The sequence below is a fragment of the Platalea leucorodia genome (assembly GCF_965183815.1).
Source record: "Platalea leucorodia genome assembly, chromosome: 10".
NCBI classification, from domain to species: domain Eukaryota; kingdom Metazoa; phylum Chordata; class Aves; order Pelecaniformes; family Threskiornithidae; genus Platalea; species Platalea leucorodia.
Window position 1 is genome coordinate 3,195,021 of NC_138832.1, and position 19,238 is coordinate 3,214,258.

The 19,238-nt window shown below is 47.1% G+C and overlaps 2 protein-coding genes across 2 annotated transcripts in view; one reads left to right on the plus strand and one right to left on the minus strand.

Annotated features, from left to right (window-relative positions):
- Positions 1-1,642, plus strand: part of ZNF711 (zinc finger protein 711) — a 41,855-nt gene extending 40,213 nt beyond the window's left edge. Inside the window, exon 12 of the transcript XR_014229337.1 lies at positions 1,496-1,642. The gene's annotated coding sequence lies outside the window, so the exon portion shown is untranslated. The remainder of the gene's footprint in view (positions 1-1,495) is intronic.
- Positions 15-18,391, minus strand: POF1B (POF1B actin binding protein; the record flags this gene model as incomplete). Its single annotated transcript, XM_082323224.1, has 14 exons — positions 15-142; positions 485-558; positions 827-955; positions 1,664-1,774; positions 1,896-2,048; positions 2,217-2,330; positions 3,286-3,378; positions 5,696-5,770; positions 6,754-6,781; positions 7,855-7,985; positions 9,299-9,514; positions 11,377-11,478; positions 11,951-11,989; positions 17,927-18,391. 14 exons carry the CDS (start codon positions 18,389-18,391, stop codon positions 19-21), a joined length of 1,854 nt encoding a protein of 617 aa, XP_082179350.1. The 3' UTR covers positions 15-18.
- Between the last annotated feature and the right edge of the window lie 847 nt (positions 18,392-19,238).

Consider the following 19,238-nt stretch of genomic DNA (forward strand, 5'->3'; position numbering starts at 1 on the left):
GGGCAGCCAGCCCCGAGGTCAGCTCACCTGTTTCCATATCTCTCCAGTCCTCTCAATTACAATAGTTTGAGATTTATTGACAGGTGATGTAACCTTGTAGTCGTCGGACAGGAGACCCAGAATCGGGTACTGGTTCCTGTACCTGCATTAAAAAGAGCACAAACCTGTAAACTGAAGTCTGTACACCTGTATCCGAACTGGTAGCTCTGGTCTTGCCACACAGTCCTGAATCCCCCGAGATTGTCGCTAACTGAAAAGGTAATTCAGTCATTTAAACGTCGCTGTAGCACGCTGGCCACCCCTCCACTTGCTATTGCAATGCTCAGGATTGAATCCTCCCCAGACAGGAAAACCTATCTCCACTTTTCCCCCGTTAAGTTGAACGGGCAGCGTTACGGCATTTACGGAATAAGCTGGCTAACAGAGGCTCGAGAAGGGAAAATGAAAAGGACGGATTTTTAAGAAAGGGGAATAACTACATTACTTCTTTGTGATGATCGATGTTACACCAGGGGACTGACTGCCTGATAATTTCTCATGCTTCAATCGGAAGAGGTCCTGAGAAAACCAAAAGCAAACATTCAAATGAAGTAATGCTTTCTGAAGTGTTAGTTCACTAAAGTCACAACAAAATATTTGAAGAAATTCCTCTCAAAGAGCAGTCCGAAAAGGTCTGTCCTTCCAAAAGACGGGCAGGGGACTAGCATGCAGTGAAAAATCCTAACCCAGGAGAGTACAAGTGACTTCCCAGTACGGTTCCACTACGCAGTAAGTGGAAGCTTACGTACAAAAGTTGTTAGAAGAAAACAAAGTTGTATTATTGTACCTCTTGCTGTTGTTTAATACAGGCATCTTTCTCCTCCAGCATCGACATCAGTTCTTGCAACCTTATTTGCAAGTCACTGTTACTTCCGTCCCTCCTTGATATATCTTGCTGGAATTGGCATAACTGAGACTGCAAAACGTAATTAAGGAATAGTTAGGTGTTGGGTGCTCCCTGCAGGCGACCTTTCGGTATGTATCTAGGACTCCAGATCCATTTTTTTCATTAAATTACAAATGGTAAGATTTGAATTAGTGTAATTTAAAGAATGCTACAGACAGACATACGTACATGGACACACACAAAACCCGGTGATTTGCAAGTAAGAACGTTGAGCTGCGCAGTAAGCTCAGGCAGCGCTGATGGATACTGGTAGAATTCAGTCCAGTTACCAGGTTTGTAACTCGATGAAGCCAGTGCAACACTGAGCAAGCTGAACTGGCTCCCAGGGTGGCAGAACGGTGCTACAGTGCTTTAAAGCAGAGACATTTCCTCTAGGTAGTTTTGACTGGGACTTACCGTTATTTTCTGCTGCGTGTCTTGGCTGGTTCCTTACTTTACCAGGACACACAAAATACCCTTCAGGAAAGGCTCTAATCTGATTCATCCCTAATTTCTACGTCCAAGGAATTGTATTTTTTTTTTAAATCACAGTTTTATGTTCTACCGCAGGGGCTTCTGAGCCATCGTTAATGTCTCTGTATAAAGCCACCGCAGAACCAAGAGCGATCCAAGACGTACATATGGGGAGATCTTTCCTGGTCCGTAATTAAATAAGCAGCTGTGTGCTGGCAGTCGTCCCAGCTGAGGAATACACGCATGGCCAGTTGATCAGCTTACCCTGAGACTGCGGATCTCACGATCTTTATCCTCTCTCAAGTTATTGATCATCTCTACGTAACGGCTGGAGAGTTCATCTGTGGTGGTCTGTAGCATTGGGTTAGAGCAGGTCTACAGAAAATAAAATAGGTTTTTATTTTAAAAAGGGAGTTTTCATCATTAATTTTCACACGTTAATGCCTCTGTACGTGTGAGTAACAGCGACTGAGCACAGCCCAAGCGAGCCCGTTACCTGCAGTCTGAGGCTCTGGATCTCTTGCTCCAAGGCCCGCTTGCAGTACTCCAGTTCCTTCAGCTGACAATCCTTCTCTCCCTCGCTGAGCCGGAGGGAGAGGAGCTGTTCTTCCAGAGAGCGACATTTCGCAGTACTCTCTCGGAGTCCTTGCTGGAAAGCAAGACGTGGAATGAATGCGCGTTGTTCCTCGCGGCAGTAACAGGATCACACACACACACACGTACACCAGGCAGCGGTTACTCAGAGTACTCAAAAGCCAGCGTGCGGGCTGGTTTTTGGCTGACTGTAATGACACTGGAAATATGTTCTTGGATTTACCTGCTGCTGACGATTATTCTCTCTCAGAGAAGCCAACATAGTTTCATATTCTTTTACTTGAGAATCTTTAAAAGCCAAATCCTTCTTAAGACAGACACTGTCCGTTTCTAACTTCTGTAAGACAAAAGCGTTTACGGTCAACAGCTGTGATTACATATTGGAAGTGCAACATACTGAGTAATTAGTAAGTAAGTGATGTGTTAGGACTGAGAAAATACTCAGTTTTCTTGAAACTGTGGTTTTTTAACTACACAGCACACAGTTGCCCATCAGCGTAGCGTCTGTGGCTTTGTGTTGTGTGGTAATGCTGGGATCCCGGACGCTGCTCTTCCCGTCCGGCCCAGAAAGAATCACTTGCAGTTATTTATCAGAAACCAGCAAAACCCCAAAGCTAAGACCGCTCCACTGCACAGACTCCTGTTCTGTGTTAATGGCAGTCAAAACTCCCTCTGCCCTCCCTCAACCTTGCACTTTCAAGGGAATGCTGTCAAGTTTCCAGTGGGGCCGAGTCCTTGGGCTGGTGCGGGAAATGGTTCTGCTTTCCCGACAGCAATCACCCGCTCTCCGTGGCCGCGGCTGTAGCGCTCCAGCCTCCGAGCTGGGCTGCCTGTACCCTGGAGAACCACAGGGGCTGGGGCAGCCACCAGCTGACAACAGCCTTCCCCGGCAGCGGGAAAGGCAGCTTTGGCTCCCGATTCCGGGAGCAGCGCCGGGCAACAGGCGCGTGGTGTGTACGCCTTGGGGACGGTCAAACCCAGTGCCACGCAGGTACACCAGTACAGTTACACACCTCGTGTACGCCAGTTCCGAGCTTCACATCTCATTTTGCTCAGCGGGGGCTTTTCTTCCTTTGGAAGTATTTGGGTTTTTAGGCTTCAACAAATTGAAGAAAAGCACTGCTAGAAAGAAATCTCACCTCCTCCGCTCTACGGGTCTTGCAAGCCCATTAATAAACCCGCCCTTTCCATTAGAGCACCTGGACTGCGCAATCTGAATTTCACCGTAACAGACTTCCTACTGACAGGTAAAAACCAGGGATGAGGCCCTGGAACGGAACGCTCCGGCTTACCCCCAAGTCATCCTGCAAATGGCAAAGCTCTTCACGTAGATTTTTGAAAGTGGAAAGCACAAGTCTCAAAGATTTGTCCGACGTCACTCTCATCTAGGGGGGAAAAACGAAAATGTATACTCCTGCTTCTTAGTGTGCTTTGTCTACAGTGTGCTTGCCAGCGGGCAGAGCGGACGACTGCCATACAGCTGAAAGTAACTTTCACTGTTGGAAGTGCTGCGCGTGACGCTTGGAGCGCCCACGGCTTCTGCAAAGAAACGCGTTTTCATGCCCTTTGTTCTGCAACTGGCATAGTTGTTTAATTATTGCCTTGTAACACGGGATAACATTTTTTTAAATAGAAGGAACAAGAGAGTAAAGAACTGCATTTGTACACCAATAAAGGGAAAAACGAATGTGTTCATACCGCACCGTCGTCTGTTGAGCGCTCGGAGCTTTGTGACTGACGTGGATTTAAAGAAACAACTCCCCTACCTGAGAAGCCACGGAGGAATGAGCCATCATCCTTGAGATCTGGCAAAGCATGCTTTCAGCCCAAGGGCAAGAGAATTCAACTAAAATTTTTTAAAATGTAAATTAAAAAAAAAAAGCGATACAACTCCTCCCTTTAAAAGGAAAAAGATCCCAAAGATTAAAGGAGTCAACTGGATGAAGAAAGGCAGGAGCGCGCAACAGCCCAACACCGTTCTCCCTTTAATGCGTGTTAGCAGCTGGGTATCGATTCATGGTAAAACACAAATCGTTGCATTTCATGATGCGTTTCTGATATTTGAAAGAAGAAAAACTGACTTTGAAAGAGCACCCAAAATAATTCCTCAAATCTTTGACTCATCTGGAAGGGCTGGATATTCTACGGAAAATAGGTGTTTTTTACTGTCTGGACAAAAGGGAAATGCTCCTGTGTTTCTCTTCCTCTCACACCTCCCCTTAACTTTATTTGTTGATCACTCGAATCGGAGAAAGCGATCGAGATCTCCATCAATACGGTGATTAGCCCTTCTCGTATTTTTTATCCCCACTGGTGCTATTATGTGACTGAGCTTCAAAAATAACATTTCTAGTGTAAAACTCACCTGTTTGGTTTTGTAATCGAAGTGGAATTTCAGTTTTGACTTACAGTTTTGTTGGATCCGGCTCGGAATCCTTCCGGATGTGAAAGCGTACTGCACCTAACTGCCCGAGGGGCCGGCAGGCGGGGAGCACGCTTCGTAGGTGTGCTGACAAACCCAGTGGCCCAAAAGCCATTTTAGTGGCCTTTTGTTTAAGCATAGGTGTGAGAAGGCAAAACCAGCCGGGCTCACAGAAAGAGGAAACGCGCGTTTCAGCTCTTTCACACGGAGGTGAGCTGAGCCGGCTGCCAGGACAGTGCTCTCGCGTCAGGTCATGAAATATTTTGGTGTCAGTGTCCATCTCCATTGTAAAAGAACCAGAATAATTCAGGCTGGAAGGGACTGGGGAGGTCACTGTGCCCAGCTCTCCTGCGGCGCCGGGGGAGGATCACCTTACCCCCACTGCAGGGAGACCAGATCCAGCCACCGCTGCCGAGCAGCGCGGGTTGTGCTGGATCCCGTCCTAACACACCGACATCGCAGCTGCTTCTGGAGCAGACAGCGGGATTCATGCTCCAGCACCGGTTTTAATGTTTATCAAAGGCAGGGGCCAGTTCCAATCAGCTCTCTTCCAAGCATTTCATAAAGAGGGCAAGCGTTTTCATAAAACCACACTGCAGAGTACTGCGCTGCCAGGAAGGAACCGCACGAACGGCCATTATCAGAACCTTTTCCTGTCTGCCTGCCTTAGAGCCAAAGCCACGTGGCTGGAAAAAGCAGGTTGAGATGGTTAGGTAGCTAAAGAACAAGATCAGAAGAAACACAAGCACCTTTATAAAGGGAACCAAAACAGAAATGGTTATGTTTTGTTAAGTAAATGTCATAAGCATGCCTCAGAACTTGGTGCTGTGGTAGAGGTTTTTAACCAGAATGTTTGTGAAAGGCGAGACCCAAGTTAGAAGCATTCCATGTAGCTAGCAATTGATAACCAACATTCACAAAAGCACCTACTATTTGTCTTTAGCTTTTAAAGTAAAGCTTTGATATACAACACAAACAAATAAGAAGATGAAAGATCTGTGTTCTCCTATAACTGGCCAAAAGCCAAGATGGTTTCCAGTGAAACTGCAAGCAAGCACCAGTAAAGCTCAGCTTAACATACACAGGCTGCGGAACCGCCTGCCACAACATCTCACTTGGAGCCGCCAGCATGATTGCAGACCATTTACACCAGAAAAAATGGAACGAGCAGAACAGAGGGTGAAGTACGTCAGGTACAAAATCCCTGGTCTGGGTAAGCCAGCTGCCGTGGTTTCGAGTCCTGTAGGCTTCCACGCACCCCCTCCGCCCCACTCGCATACCTGGAGGAGATAACGAATCTGCTGCTTCGTTGCCTCAGACAGTCCTTTAGGAATTAAATCTTCAATATCTTCAGTCTAAGCAAAGAAGGGAGGAAAGGGGAGACATCTTGATTAAGAATTTTGCCTGGTAGATCATAATGTGGTTTCTTCATTAACTACATGGGTCTACTACAAAAAACACATTTAGTACAAGGCAAATAAGAATGAAAATAGATCAAAGTGTATCCAGAAAATTTCCAAAGTCTTATATATGTGGGGCATGTAAAAACTGAGATGAAGTGATACATGAAGCATATATTCAAATCCTTGAGTTTAACATTTATTTTAAAAGCAGTATTCAAAACAATCCTCTCTCAAGAAATAGCAGCTGATGCTCAACCAGAACTCCCAGCAGTTTCTGATGGGAGCAAATCTCGTGCTTCTAAACAAAGAACAGCCGGTCAATAAGCTAAGGACGACCCGCACCTCACAGGAGATGCTGCCAGTGATTACGTGGCATGGCTTCATGTAATTTCATCCTAGACAAATATTTTTGCCATATACACAATGCCTTCAAAAATAAAGAGAGGTGCTGCCGATTCTGTCGCAGCCCGAGCGAGCCTTCTGCAGGCGCGGGAAGCCTGCTGGCCAGCTTGCGCTCCTCCTGGCCGCGAGAGGCGGTGTTCGCTTCTGGCAGTGCGCGGCATTGCTGACCAGCAGCTTTACTGGGCGGAGGGACAGATCCTTTGCAGAAACGCATAGTGGGAATACACGTAGCTGTGTAAGTCTGCTTTACAATGAAACCACTATTGGCACAACAGGAAAGACTTTCAAAATTTGACTCTCCTACTGGAATAATGCAAATTATTAAAGTTTTGTTTCAATATTATCACATTTGCAAACACATGCCTAGCAGTAGGTTTCAGGCTCTGAACATTATTAACAAGCAGGAGTCATCAACAACAAAGACCAGCATCCTCCATTTAAACTGGCTTGGCTTAATTTGCTTGCAGTTGCACACCATCGTTACCAACGCTGCACGCCACAGAACAGATGCTAAGAGCAGGCCTGATGCTTACCTGACACGTGAATTCAATGTCGTGGTTCCTGCAAAACAGACAAATCCAAGGGGTCAGTTAACAGAAAGCTGCTTGACAACTTTAAGAATTCACGCCCATATTCACAACTAAAAAGATTATCTTTAAAATACGGAGCACGGAAGGTTCTTTATCGGATGAAGAGCTGTTACTTTCCTTCCAAGGTGCTAGGCAAGACGAGCTGTTAAATATGACTCCACGTAGAAATGTCGGAGGAGACCGGAATACCAACAGCGGTACGGGTAGCACAGGCTCACGCTCCCTTTCTTTGGGCAGTTATCCCAATTACGGTTGGTTAACCCAATTACATTCTTAATTGGCTGGGTAATGGTTTACCCAGAACTATGCTGCAAGACTGGCGTGCCCGAAGTGTTTACTTAGCAGCGTCAGGTTTTTTGTGATGCTTAAATTCCACTTTTCCCCTGCTATGGGACCACTTTTCTTATTTCAGTGAACTGGGAAAGCACCCAACGAGACTGGGGTGAGGGGGGAAGAATGAAGCAACGGTGACGGTGAGGGAAGGGCACGAACGGAGTGAAAACTCAGATTACTGGCTGCTGTGACTCTGCATTTCTTTTCACAGACAATCTGTAGGGCTCTGCAGAGTACACGCGTAACGTTAATTTGCATGTAGATACTGAGCTTTATGCCTTATGGTGGCCGTCTTTGAATCCGTGACATAACATAACACCACGACAGAACAAAAGAAATGGCAACTTGGACATTTGAGTTGTTTCTTCAGGACGTAATAATAAAACTGTATCATTAAATACATGTCAGAGCATGCTGTAAGTACTCTTGTTTGCTCTATGTGCAAACAGGTGTGGGATATGTAATTCTTATTGCATATTAGTCCAAACAATTTGAAAAAGCATCAAATTCAATAAATATACTTGGCTTACAGCATTTTTATGCCCTCAGTTACTCAGCAAATTAATGTGTAAAATACACAGTCAATACTAGCTGTCGGGGTGGGGAGGAACGACAGACGGACACAAACTTGCAAACAATACTGTCCTCACAACTGTGCAACGCCAGGATTTCTGGAATACCGAAATGAGAGAACAGATGTAATGCCAATACCTTCCTCCTATCTTTTCCACATGCTGCAGTAAACAACTGTACAAGTCATTGGTCTTGCGGTTCAGCTCAGCAAGGAGCTCACCGAAGAAGCGGCAGTCCAGCTGGTCGTTATTTTCCTGGGAGCAGTTCACCTAGCAGAAGACACGCAGGAAGATCATAACAGAGTTCCCTGCTTCGGGATGAAAGCTGAACACGAAATGCTACAAGGATGACGAATTTGGTTTTGTTTGCTCTTGCTAATTAGCAATTTGTTTACACTGTTTTTTCTCCTTGGTATTGAGTCTTCCATGTAGTCTGGTTTGTGGCACACTATACAGGAATAAATTACTTCCTTTACAACAACAAGAAATATGCAAAGTAGTATCTTCTACAGCAATATCATCGTTATTCTAATATGGAAAGTGTTGAGAATTAGGAAATCTTTCACTAATATACATGTTCCCATAGCTGCAGTGGATAAAACGCCCGTGGGCAGCACCCAGATAAAACCAGCCGGGTGCAAGATTCCCCACTGCAAAAAAGGTGTTTGTATTGCCACACTTCAAACGTTTACCTGTGTGAACAACGAAAGCATTTCAACAGCACCCCAAACCGAGTGTACCTACGTTGGTTTATGGGAGTATCTGGCTATGGAAGATTCCACGAAGCCACCAAGTATGTAGGTCTTGCCCCCTACACACTGAACAGATGCGTAGGAAGGAGTGCTACGCTCCCTCCCCCAACGGAAATAACAGTGCACACGTACGGCAAACCTCCCGCAGCCCCTGGAAACTCCAGAACTTGCAACCTGCCGTAAAACGAAGGGCGAAGGAAGCTAGTTTGTGCTGCTGGTCAATCTACGTCAAATACTTCTACATCAAACTGAAATATATTTGAAATCCTTACTGATCTGTTTAGATAGAAAGCAATCCTGAGTTGATGGACGTCCAGTTTAGAAAGTAACATATCTTTTCTCCAAAACTAGAGACATAAGGCTTACACTACTCAATCTTTGTTGTAGGAAGACTGACAGATGAAACCTGACTCAATCAATGGGTAACACTCCCAGATAAAGGAAAAAAACAAACAAACCAGCAAGGACCTAATTCATGTAAAGGACAACAGAACGATGATCTGCCAGTACAATTAAGCGCAGGTCTACACCAACAAGAAACAGGATACAACACCTAAACCAGCTTTTTTTTTTCCCCCCCTTAACAGCATGTGACAAAGTCTTGGACAGCTCTAGACAATGCCTGCAACCACAGCCCGCGAAGAAGTTACCTGCGGCAGACACACAAACTCTGCTCTTTACTTACAACGCGTGTATAGTGCTTAATGACCCCACTATGAGTTTGAACAAACACTTTTGAGATTGGGGATCAGCAAATCTGTGAAGTTTTGCACTCTGCATACAAACAAAAATACACTGTGAATAGTAACACATTCAGCAGAAGATTCTTACCGGCTCACAGGTTTGAACTGTTACCCTCCTCACTGTGTTTCCTCTGCAGTCATCGCTCACAGTGACTGGAATTATTTCACAGGGGCTACTGGTCTGTGTCTGCTGGCACTGCTGTGTGACCTGGGACTGCTCGGAGTGCTGGCAGGGCTGGACAACGTGGCACTGATCGGCTTGCTGGGGAATCTGACACTGGTGAGAAAACTGATACTGCTTCTCCTAGAAACAAGAATGGACTTTTTTAATACTGCTGGACGCATCTTCATGAGACGGAAGCTTAATATTAATCCATAAATGAATGAAATGTGGTTTTGCATGGAAAGACTGATGACCGTTTGAGAGATGTTAATAATGCTAATAAAATTGCTTTTTTTCCTAATTGAACATGCGTTTGCCTCACACTTTCATACTTCAAGGTTGTAATTCCCAAATTTTAGTAGCTGCAAATGAAAAGCACAGAAGATACACCCTTCCTGATTAAGCTGTATGCTTCATTATGGTGTTACTCTTAATATACTCAGTCAACTGGGACCTCCATTATTTAAACACATGCCTATCCTGTTCATTAAGTATTTTAGAGACAAAAAAAGAGCTCCAGTTGAAGTGAGTTGTTATTTCAGTTAGAAGGAAAGCTGGTACAGGAAACGGCTCAAGACATTTTGCTCTGTAAATGCTTTCAGCAATCCCAGGTTCAGAGTGTACAATGCAGAAGGGACAACTGTCTTGTTTTTATAACCAAGAAAAGTGCCATTTACAAAACCACCCACCAAAACAATAAACTAGAAACTAGTTTATGTTCCAGTTAAAACATTACTGATTTCAGCAAACTTAATTGTTTCTCTTGCTTTTACAAGTTTAATTCAAAAAATATGTATTTTGTATCCTACGTAGAAGTATATAAAGGCACATCCTAGGCTCCAGGTAATTTTGACTTAAAATTCACAACGCAGTCACATTTAAAAGGTTGAGCCAACATCTCATTCTGCACCAAAACCAGGACACGGAGACTACGTTACATCCACATGACACAGCGGCACAGGAGGGGCAGAGCGAGGACCCAGTACCGACTTTCTACGATCCGGAGGCCTTACGTCGGGTTCTGAAGGGGCTAAAGGCCCACGAGCAGTCCTAGCGCTCTGCGTGCACTCTCTCGACAGCTTTTAATTTCGCCTGAAAGAAATGTCGTTTGCATGGTCCAAGGCCACGGTGCAGGGTAAGCCAAAGAGCGCTATGTAGCAGGAGACTGGGAAATTTTCTTGAAAACTACACTCCTGATTTGACATAAATCTAGATCTACCCTGGGTAACAAAAAGCAGAAGTAGAAATATGGTTTCCAGGACTAAACTCCACACTTTATTATTCTATGGGAAGAAAAGCTGTGATTCATCATTAACTCAAATTTTTTTGCTTTCCACTTTAGCGTATGGATATCAAACCTCATTTATCTATGTAAAATCCAGAATGGAATGAAAACTTCAGTTAAAAAACAAACAAACAAAACCCCCAAACAGATAAGATTAATCACTCTGAAAGAGCTTTAATTTCAAAAATTTTCCTGTTGAAAATAACAGTATTTCAGAGCAATAAAAAAGGAAATAATATTTTTGCTATTGACAAAACACCGATTCTAAGATGAAATTTCAGACAGCTTTACCAAATGTATTTTTTCAAGAATGAGTTAAGAAAAAAGAAAAATTAAAGCTAAAGTTTGTCTTTTCATTTTGCGCAAAAATTTGTGTTGGTTATTCTGTTGTGGAGCTACTGCAAGAAACTAATTCTCAGTCAGTATTCAAAGACTGACAGTGCTAGAGATACAACAGCAGTGTTCTTTATTAGTCTGAAATAATAAATTCTTAGTAAAAATATAGCAAACACGCCAACTTCTGCTCTCCTTACATACAGAAATGGTTTCATTTACTTTGGGAATATGTCCTATAGCTCAACAAGGCTATTCCCAGGTTGGCAGTAGTTCCCAACAACAACAAAAAAAAACTCACACAAACAACACAACCCAGGAACATTACTTTTCTGCTACCATCTCAGTTTTCTTTTGCAATAGATAACGTAAACAACCAACTTACTTGGTGGGGATTTAATAGCTCGTATTTTCTTATTGTCTTTTCATAGATGACATTATTTCCAGGACAGAAATTCCCCCCTCTAAGAAATGGGGATAACGGCTCCTGTAGAACATTTTAATAAAAACATTCATAAATGTCATCAAACAGCAAATTCAGAATTAGTGTAATTTTGACTAAAAAATATAATTTGAAGGCACATATACTTCGAGATAGTTCTTTAAGATATCTACATTTGAGTGTCCGTCCGTTTGAACACAAAGTGACTGTTCTTCCATCTGGACAACATTTGAAACAAGTGTAGTAGCAGCACTTAGAAATTCATTTCCGCTAGCGATACTACTGAAGCACATTAATACAGACTTAACTGCTGAGAGGTGGGAAGCCTGTCTGGCGATTCTGTAGTATTTTCAATCCCTAATAATTTCATCTCTCACGATCAGAGGCACGGGCCATGTGATTTCAAAATATCTGGCATCCCCTGACGGAGGTAGCTGAGCACTTTACCGAATCGGGATAATTAAGGGAGGAGGGAGAGTTACGCAAGCAGAACGCCAGCGCTAAGCAGTTTTCCTACCTGATCGGGATTCTCGATAATAATCCTTCGAACAGTGCCCTGCAAGGAAGAAAATAAGTAACGTTTCATTGATTACTGCACTTTAATCTCTAAAGCCTTTTATGCTTAGAGCTCAGGCTTACATGGATTCCCAAATTAATCGGAATACGGTCATCAGCTATGAACATATTGAGATCCGCTAGCCAAAATCACCTAGAGGTGTTTTAAAGCCAGGGCCTTTCCACCCCAAAAGAAAGAACCCATATACGGCACGGCAGTATGCAATCTGGACTCCCAGTTTTTAGAGTTTGTTTTTTCTAAATCACCTCTTTGCGGGTCTGAGGGAATCGGTTCTTATTTTCTGTAAGCGCCTAGAGAATCGGATACAAATCAAAGCTGCCATCCTGGACCAGCTCTCCAAGGATCACGTCCCTGGTCCACAGACACTCTCTTTTACTTACAGTCTTTCATGTTACATATTGAAGTCAGCTGGTGTAAATATATGTACATCTAAACCACTTTTTGTTTCACCAGAGGAAGAAAATTCGTATTTTGCTTAAACACCGAAATGAAAGGGGCAGAGGACCTGCCACCAAACCACATCAGGTCACCACCCGATGCACCAAGCAGTGGCAAATGTTTCAAAAAGTGGTCACGCAACTCCGTAACCGACGCCTATGAAAAAGATGCCCCATGGAACATTTGCACATTCTTGAATGAAAAATTAAATATGCCTTTTTAAATTACAGAAATCTGTAAGTGGCAGCAGTTTTGTTCATTTTCAAATAGATTCTTTCACTTTTTTTCCCAGCGCTGTCTACAAGCGACTGTGGAAACTGTCTTCCACTTTGTGGTGCACCACCGGTTACAACAAATTGTACACATTGCTTGGAGGCTCCACATCCAGGTCTTTATCCAAGTAAGCAAAATTCCCACTGAATCTAATCTAAGGATTGGGCAATTTGTTAGCTTACAGCATACTATTTATTCTTCCTCACAGTACAAACTTCCAATTTTCATAACAAACCAGTTCTTTCCCTAACCCGTGGGCAGTGCTTGGGAAGCTGCATTGCTGCAGTTCAGTCTCGGAGATGCTCTTAGCTGGGTACGAGCAGCTCTGAAGTAGGTCAGATTTCCAGCTGCAAACTGTTGCGTAAGTTTAGGAAGCCTGAAGCGGTTTTCCAAATCTCCCAAGAGTGAATCGTAACAGCACCAGGAAAGAGAAATCAAAGTAGAAAAGAAACTGTTTCAGCAGCAGTCGTGCTAATTAAGAAATCTCAAAATTACAACTGCTGCAGAAATCTTAGAAAGCTGCTTACTCCTTCTCCCACAAACCACGTACTTGAGGCAGGTCCGTCAGGGAAGGGGACCCACCGACGCCAACAGAATTCTCTCTCTCTGTCGGGACATAAAACCAAAAGAGACAATACGGAGGTCTAGAACACACAGCCCGACTCCTGCATCACTCCGACACCTACAGAATTTGATCTGAAGGTAAAATACTTAAAAAATGACCGCCCGCTGGTATTTCCTTCTCACCCGTGTCACAGCAGGCAGAGCCCTGACTCCCAGCGCCTCCGCGACCCAGGCGCGGCAGCTCCGAGCTGCACCACCGCTCTGTCCGCCCGGGAGCACGCCGGTGCTACGACAACACGGGCACCACGGGAGAGCGGTAACCGTTCTTCCTCCGAGCTGACGCCCATTGTATGGCACAGGAAAACAAGGTGAGCGTTGTGCACGAAATTAAAAGACACGTTTTCAATTTACTGAAAAGCTGGACAAACCTGCCTGAACTCAATCATGCTGCCACAGGGCTGTGGAATACATAACTCACACTGTCTAGTTGAGAGAGGATAACGTGTAAAATTGTTTTATCTAGTTACCTATGTGTTCTCAGAGGAATACATTCAGAACCGAGAAGACTAGAGCATTTTAAGTTGAAATATACTTTTATAGTATTCAAAAGGACGGTCTAATCATATGTGGAATATTGTACAGAACCTAAGAACGTTTTGCTTGAATAAAATTATGCGTAGTTTTAAGACACCCAAACTCTTTCATTTCCAAAGAACTTTGATGCAGATACATTTCCCTCGCTCCATCACAAACACGGATTTGCCTGCCCCCCCATACCAGCCAAGCAGGCCGGGCTGGCAGAGGCCGGGAGGGGACGGAGAAGCCAGCCGCCCCGTGACTCGGCGCCGGCCCGACCCGCCCGCACGCGGTTCCGTGCTCCGCAGAAGGAGCTGCCGTCCCCAGGGCCTCCGGAGCCCTTCCCTCGGCCCCGCCAGCGTGCTGCAGGAGGGACACGGCGACGGAAGGCGACCTCGGCTTACGACAGGTCCTTCCATCGCTCCCAAGGGGCAGAGCTCAGGCTGCTCTCTGCCACCTCCTCCAATGCTTCGGAGGTGCCACACTGTGTAACTGGGAGAAGGAAGGGGAGGGTGGCGTTTCATCGGGGAGAGCACAGCGCTGTTGTGGATTTCAGTGCAATGACTGGGTTTGGGATGTGTAACGAGGTGATCAGTAGTTCTAGGGTCTAAGTTTACAAGAGTAACTTCAAAAGCTATATGCTAACACTTCCGTAATGATTTTTGCTAGTCCTTAAAATCTTGAAATAAGATTTTAAATAAAAAATCTTGAAATAAGATTTTAAAGTTTTAAAATAAACATTTGATAGATTTATCCAGTTGTGTGCACATTTTATGAAAAACCAATCAGTACACTAGCTTTTCTTTCAACAAGTTTCCCTTAGCTTCAGACAAACCAGCGACTAAGGTATTTCATCTGTATCAAAACCTTTTATCCATAGCATATTGTCTTGTTAATTACAAGCAATTCAGTCATCTAATCAGAATTTATGAGCTACATTTGGCAGCTGAAATACGGAAATAGCAGGCTACGTTTGAGGGCTGTTTCAAACAATACAGACAAATCTTACAAGCTGGTTAATATTATACCATTTTCGCAACGGGAGGCGAGAGCCCTGAGCACTTCACAGAACCCAGCGCAGCCATGGGAAGATCTTACTCGCAAAATTTCTCCCATGGGTAGACAACTCCTACAGAGGCTTTCGGGATTTTGCTCTCTCCACTGACAGCAGACAGCTTGTGTGTGCCACTTCGTGTATTATTTTGTCGCAACCACAGGGTTCATACGTGTAAGCCATACTGGAAATGGATTTATTCTATACAACATTCTTCCTTTAGATCAAGCAGACGAGAGCAAAATTTGCCGTGAATTACTCCAGAGGAAGCTTGCTACGGCTGGGAGTAGCATTCAGCTTCTACATCAAGGATAAAGTTAGACCAAAAAAGTAAAGAAAACTGAATCCTGAATCACAAAAAAATACCATCGTGTACTAGATGCACACACCAGTTTCAAATTTTCCCTCACTCTAGCTTATTAAAAACATACATAAACAGAACACACCAACCACGTGACTAAATAAGAAGACAGCGCATCAACAGTGATGTCGACGTTTGTCGTCATTAACCTACAAAAGCTCTGCGGAAGTTAATGACATATTGCGCAAAGAGAGCCCTATGCCTTATCAACAGCAAGGAGCTTAAACTACAGCTCTAGGCTGCCATTAACTGAAAATGCCAGTGCTAAGTTAAAGCACCTGTGGGAGGCAGGTACCCTTACGTTATTCAGTGTACGCAGCTACGCGTCGTCTGCTCAAAGGGCACCTGAACCAGCAGGAGAACTGCGCTTCTCCACACCGCAGCTCTGGGAACTTCCTACACCCTTCCCGGCACGTCTTTCTGACAACTCCCCTTCAGCACCAAGTACGCCATTTCTGTCTACTCCCAGCCGACTTCCTTGTTTGTTACCATTTTCTTCTTTAATAACTTCCTAATAATCTTTATTAAGCACCTTCCCTCTCCACCATTAAAACTGCAACCCACACAAAGCCTGATTTGGACTACACCCTCTTTTGTCTTTAAAGTCTAATCCAGCAAAACACTTCAGCAAGAAATTATTTTTCATCAGCACGACTTAATGGATTCAGTGACTAAAACAGATGTTGAAAATTAGACACACTTCGTAGAGCAGAGACAGCATTTGAGTCTATAATCAAATTGTTCACGCACTTATCTGAGTGGAGGAAGCCTAGGACTGCAGTATTTATTCTAATGAATACTTAATTAATTGTACGCAATTCAGACTATCATCTAGCCTCGTTGAGCAGATCACTTATCTGGGAGGTGAGAGACCAGTGTTTACGCTCCTGCCCCACATCTTGCAAAAGAGGGATCAACGGCTTTGATACAGCGGGAACGTGCCTGTGGCACCCAAGGCACGTAAAACTAGCAGGGAAGCGGCCCACGGCCCAGAAGCGGCAGGGGAAGGCAGCCGTCACGCTCTGCATATACGGCTCTGAAAGGAGACCAGATTTCCTATCGGTCTTAAACTATATTCTTTTTCATAGTTCATTATTTTTATACCATAGGAAAGAAAATTAAGAGTTCAACCTGAAACAAATAAGCATTCCCATATTAAAGGTAGCAATCCTGCCTGATATTAATGGTGGTCTGAAGAGAAAAAAATGGTTTAAGTATAAATTCTGATCTCCTTTTCTGTTTTATAGTCAAAGCTGGTTTTAAGTCACTGGTTTCTAGTTTTGGTTTTAAGATTTAGCTAAGATATTAATCGCATATGTTAAAATTACATTAAATTCCATCAATTCCTTCAAGCCATTCCCTGAATATACACACAGCAGCAAACCTGCTAAACGACATTGTGAAGACTTTCAAAGCACAGCCAAATGAACTCTATTACTTCCCTACCTGCTTAGTTGCACACGTTATTAGCGTCATCGATTTAGACAGAACAATTAAGCACGCACACCTTATATTATATTTCCATGAGTAGCACCAAGTAAGCAGAAAAGCGTTTTTGGGTACATCACACCCGTGGGAAGGGGAGCACCCAGCAGCGCCCGGCTCCCGCTCGGGCTGGGTTTTTACTGTTCCACTGACAACACGGGCAAAAATGCTGCCACAGAATAAGGTATTTAGAAGTTCAAGTTTAAAAAAAAAATGCAAATTGGAGTTGCCAAACAGGAAACAAATACGGGATTGACCTCTCCATTCAAAATAGAATGAAAAGGAGAAATTTAAAGGGAAATTCATTTCGAGGGTTCTAGATTAAAACGGGTTACTGAGGTAGGAAGCGTTCCTAACTCGGCTGAGACGGGAGCTACTTCGTCAGCTGCCCGTTTCCAAGCAGGGAGCCGTCCTGCTCCTGCCTGCACCGCGGGACCGGCGGGGAAGGGCCGCCCGCCCTCCCGCGGGCTCACAGCCCCTCCACCGCTGGCAGATTAAATAAATACGGGTTTGGGTACCCACGCTGCCGCAGGAAAAGCCCCAGTGCGGTTTAACAGCGACCTGCTCCGCTCCGCTCCCCGCCGGCCGGGCCGGGCCGGGCCCCTCAGGGCAGCCGCGGGGCGGCGAGCGGCCCAGGCCGGCGCTCCCCGCCACAGCCCCCGCGCTGCGGGGCCTCCCGCGCCGAGACGGAAGAGCCGTGTTCCCCCCGAGAGCGGCGTTCTGTGGAGGGGCCGAGGGTTTTCAGGCAGGGGCACGGGCGGATCTCTCCGCTCAACCTGAGGGAAACGGCTCGTCCGAAGGAAAACCCCCGGCCACACGCGAAGGGCTCGGCCCGCCCCGCCCCGCGGCAGCCTGCGCCCGGGGCTCTCCGCGCCGCCCGGCCGCCCTCTCCCCGCCGGGAAACCCGTCCCGCCCCGGCCCTCCGCCGGGCAGGACCTCCAGGAGCCCCGGGCCCTCCCGCCCTGCCCGGCGGCGCACGGGCGTCTGGCTCACGGCCCGGCGCCGCCTTTGCACCCGGGGCGGCCTTCGGCTTCGACGCCGCCTCAGCCCGGGCGGGAACGGGGCTCCGCGGCGGGAAGAGCCGCGGGCCGGCAGGCGGGTCCGGGCCGGGCGGAGGGGAGCAGCCCCCCGAGCGGGCAGGAGACCCGGCGGCGCCCCGGCGTACCTGCTGGGGCGGGTCGCAGCCGGAGATGAGGGGCTGGTAGCCGTGCGAGCACTCCAGCGGCGAGGCCGCCCGGGAGGAGCAGGAGGTGCTCACCCGCCGGCAGCCGGGGCCGTAGGTCCGCACCCGGTCGTAGGCCACGCTGCTCTCCTGCTGCTGGGGGGGCGCGGGCTCGAAGCACGGCAGGGGCCGCGGCGGCGGCTCCGGGCAGGGCGCTGGCGGCGGCGGGGGCTCCGGGCAGGGCGGCGGCTCCCGGCAGGGCAGGGGCCGGGGCAGCGGCTCCGGGCAGGGCGGCGGCTCCCGGCAGGGCAGGGGCCGGGGCAGCGGCTCCGGGCAGGACAGGGGCCGCCGGCCGGCGGGGAGCGTGCTGTAGTGCTGCTGGCGCCGGTAGTAGTGGTGCTGCTGCTGCTGCTGCTGGAGCGGCGGGGGCAGCGTGAGGGGCTGCAGCTGCTGCTGGGCCCCGTACATCCCGGCCGCGCTCCGGGGGCAGCGGGGCGGCAAATGCAGAGGGGAGCCGGCGCAGGGCGGCGATTAGTACCTGCGGGAGGGCCGCGCCTAGGGCGGGACGCACCTGCGGTGGCAGCGCCCGGCCGCCTCCCCCTCCCCGGGCAGGCGGCCAGCCGGGCCGGGCCGCGCCGGGCCGGGCCGGGCCGCCGCCAGCAGCGCGCCGGGGCGGGGGCGGCCGGGGCCGCCGTCCACCGGGGGCCGGGGCAGCGGCCCGGGCTGGCCTGGCCGCAGCTTCACCGTCCTCGCTCGCCCTCGGGCCCCGCCGCGGCGAGGGACTTCTCCTGGTAGAGAGCAGATCCCGCCCTCGGTTCCAGGCTTCTGAGAGCACGCCGCAGTGAAGCCTTGCCAATGCAAAAAGTAGAGAAAAACAAAGCACAATGCTGCTTAATAAAGCCCTTTGTTATTAATCTATTCACAACGCGTACATACATAGTTACCTGCTACTCAATGAAATGATGCAAATGCTTTTTGCAGGAGGTTATGAACCTTCCCGCAGAGCACTTTGCATCCGCAGGAGCCCTTGCCTTCTGCCCCGTGCAGAAAAGCTCTACCTGTCGCAGCAGTGGTCTGGGAAAGGAGTGTGTGTTCTACCTGCATGCATTCCTGCATCTGCACCGCCGGGGACAGGCAGCCTTAGGGAACCGGACTGATCCTTACAGGTGGCGTACAACACGGCGCTTATCGGTAAAGGATGGAGTTAGTTACTTATCCAAAATCTCACTCTGTAGAGAGGAATGTGAAACTCTGGTTAGTTTCTCAATCCAGCATATTTTGGTTTGGGTTCCTCTGCCTGCGTCAGGCAAGCCCT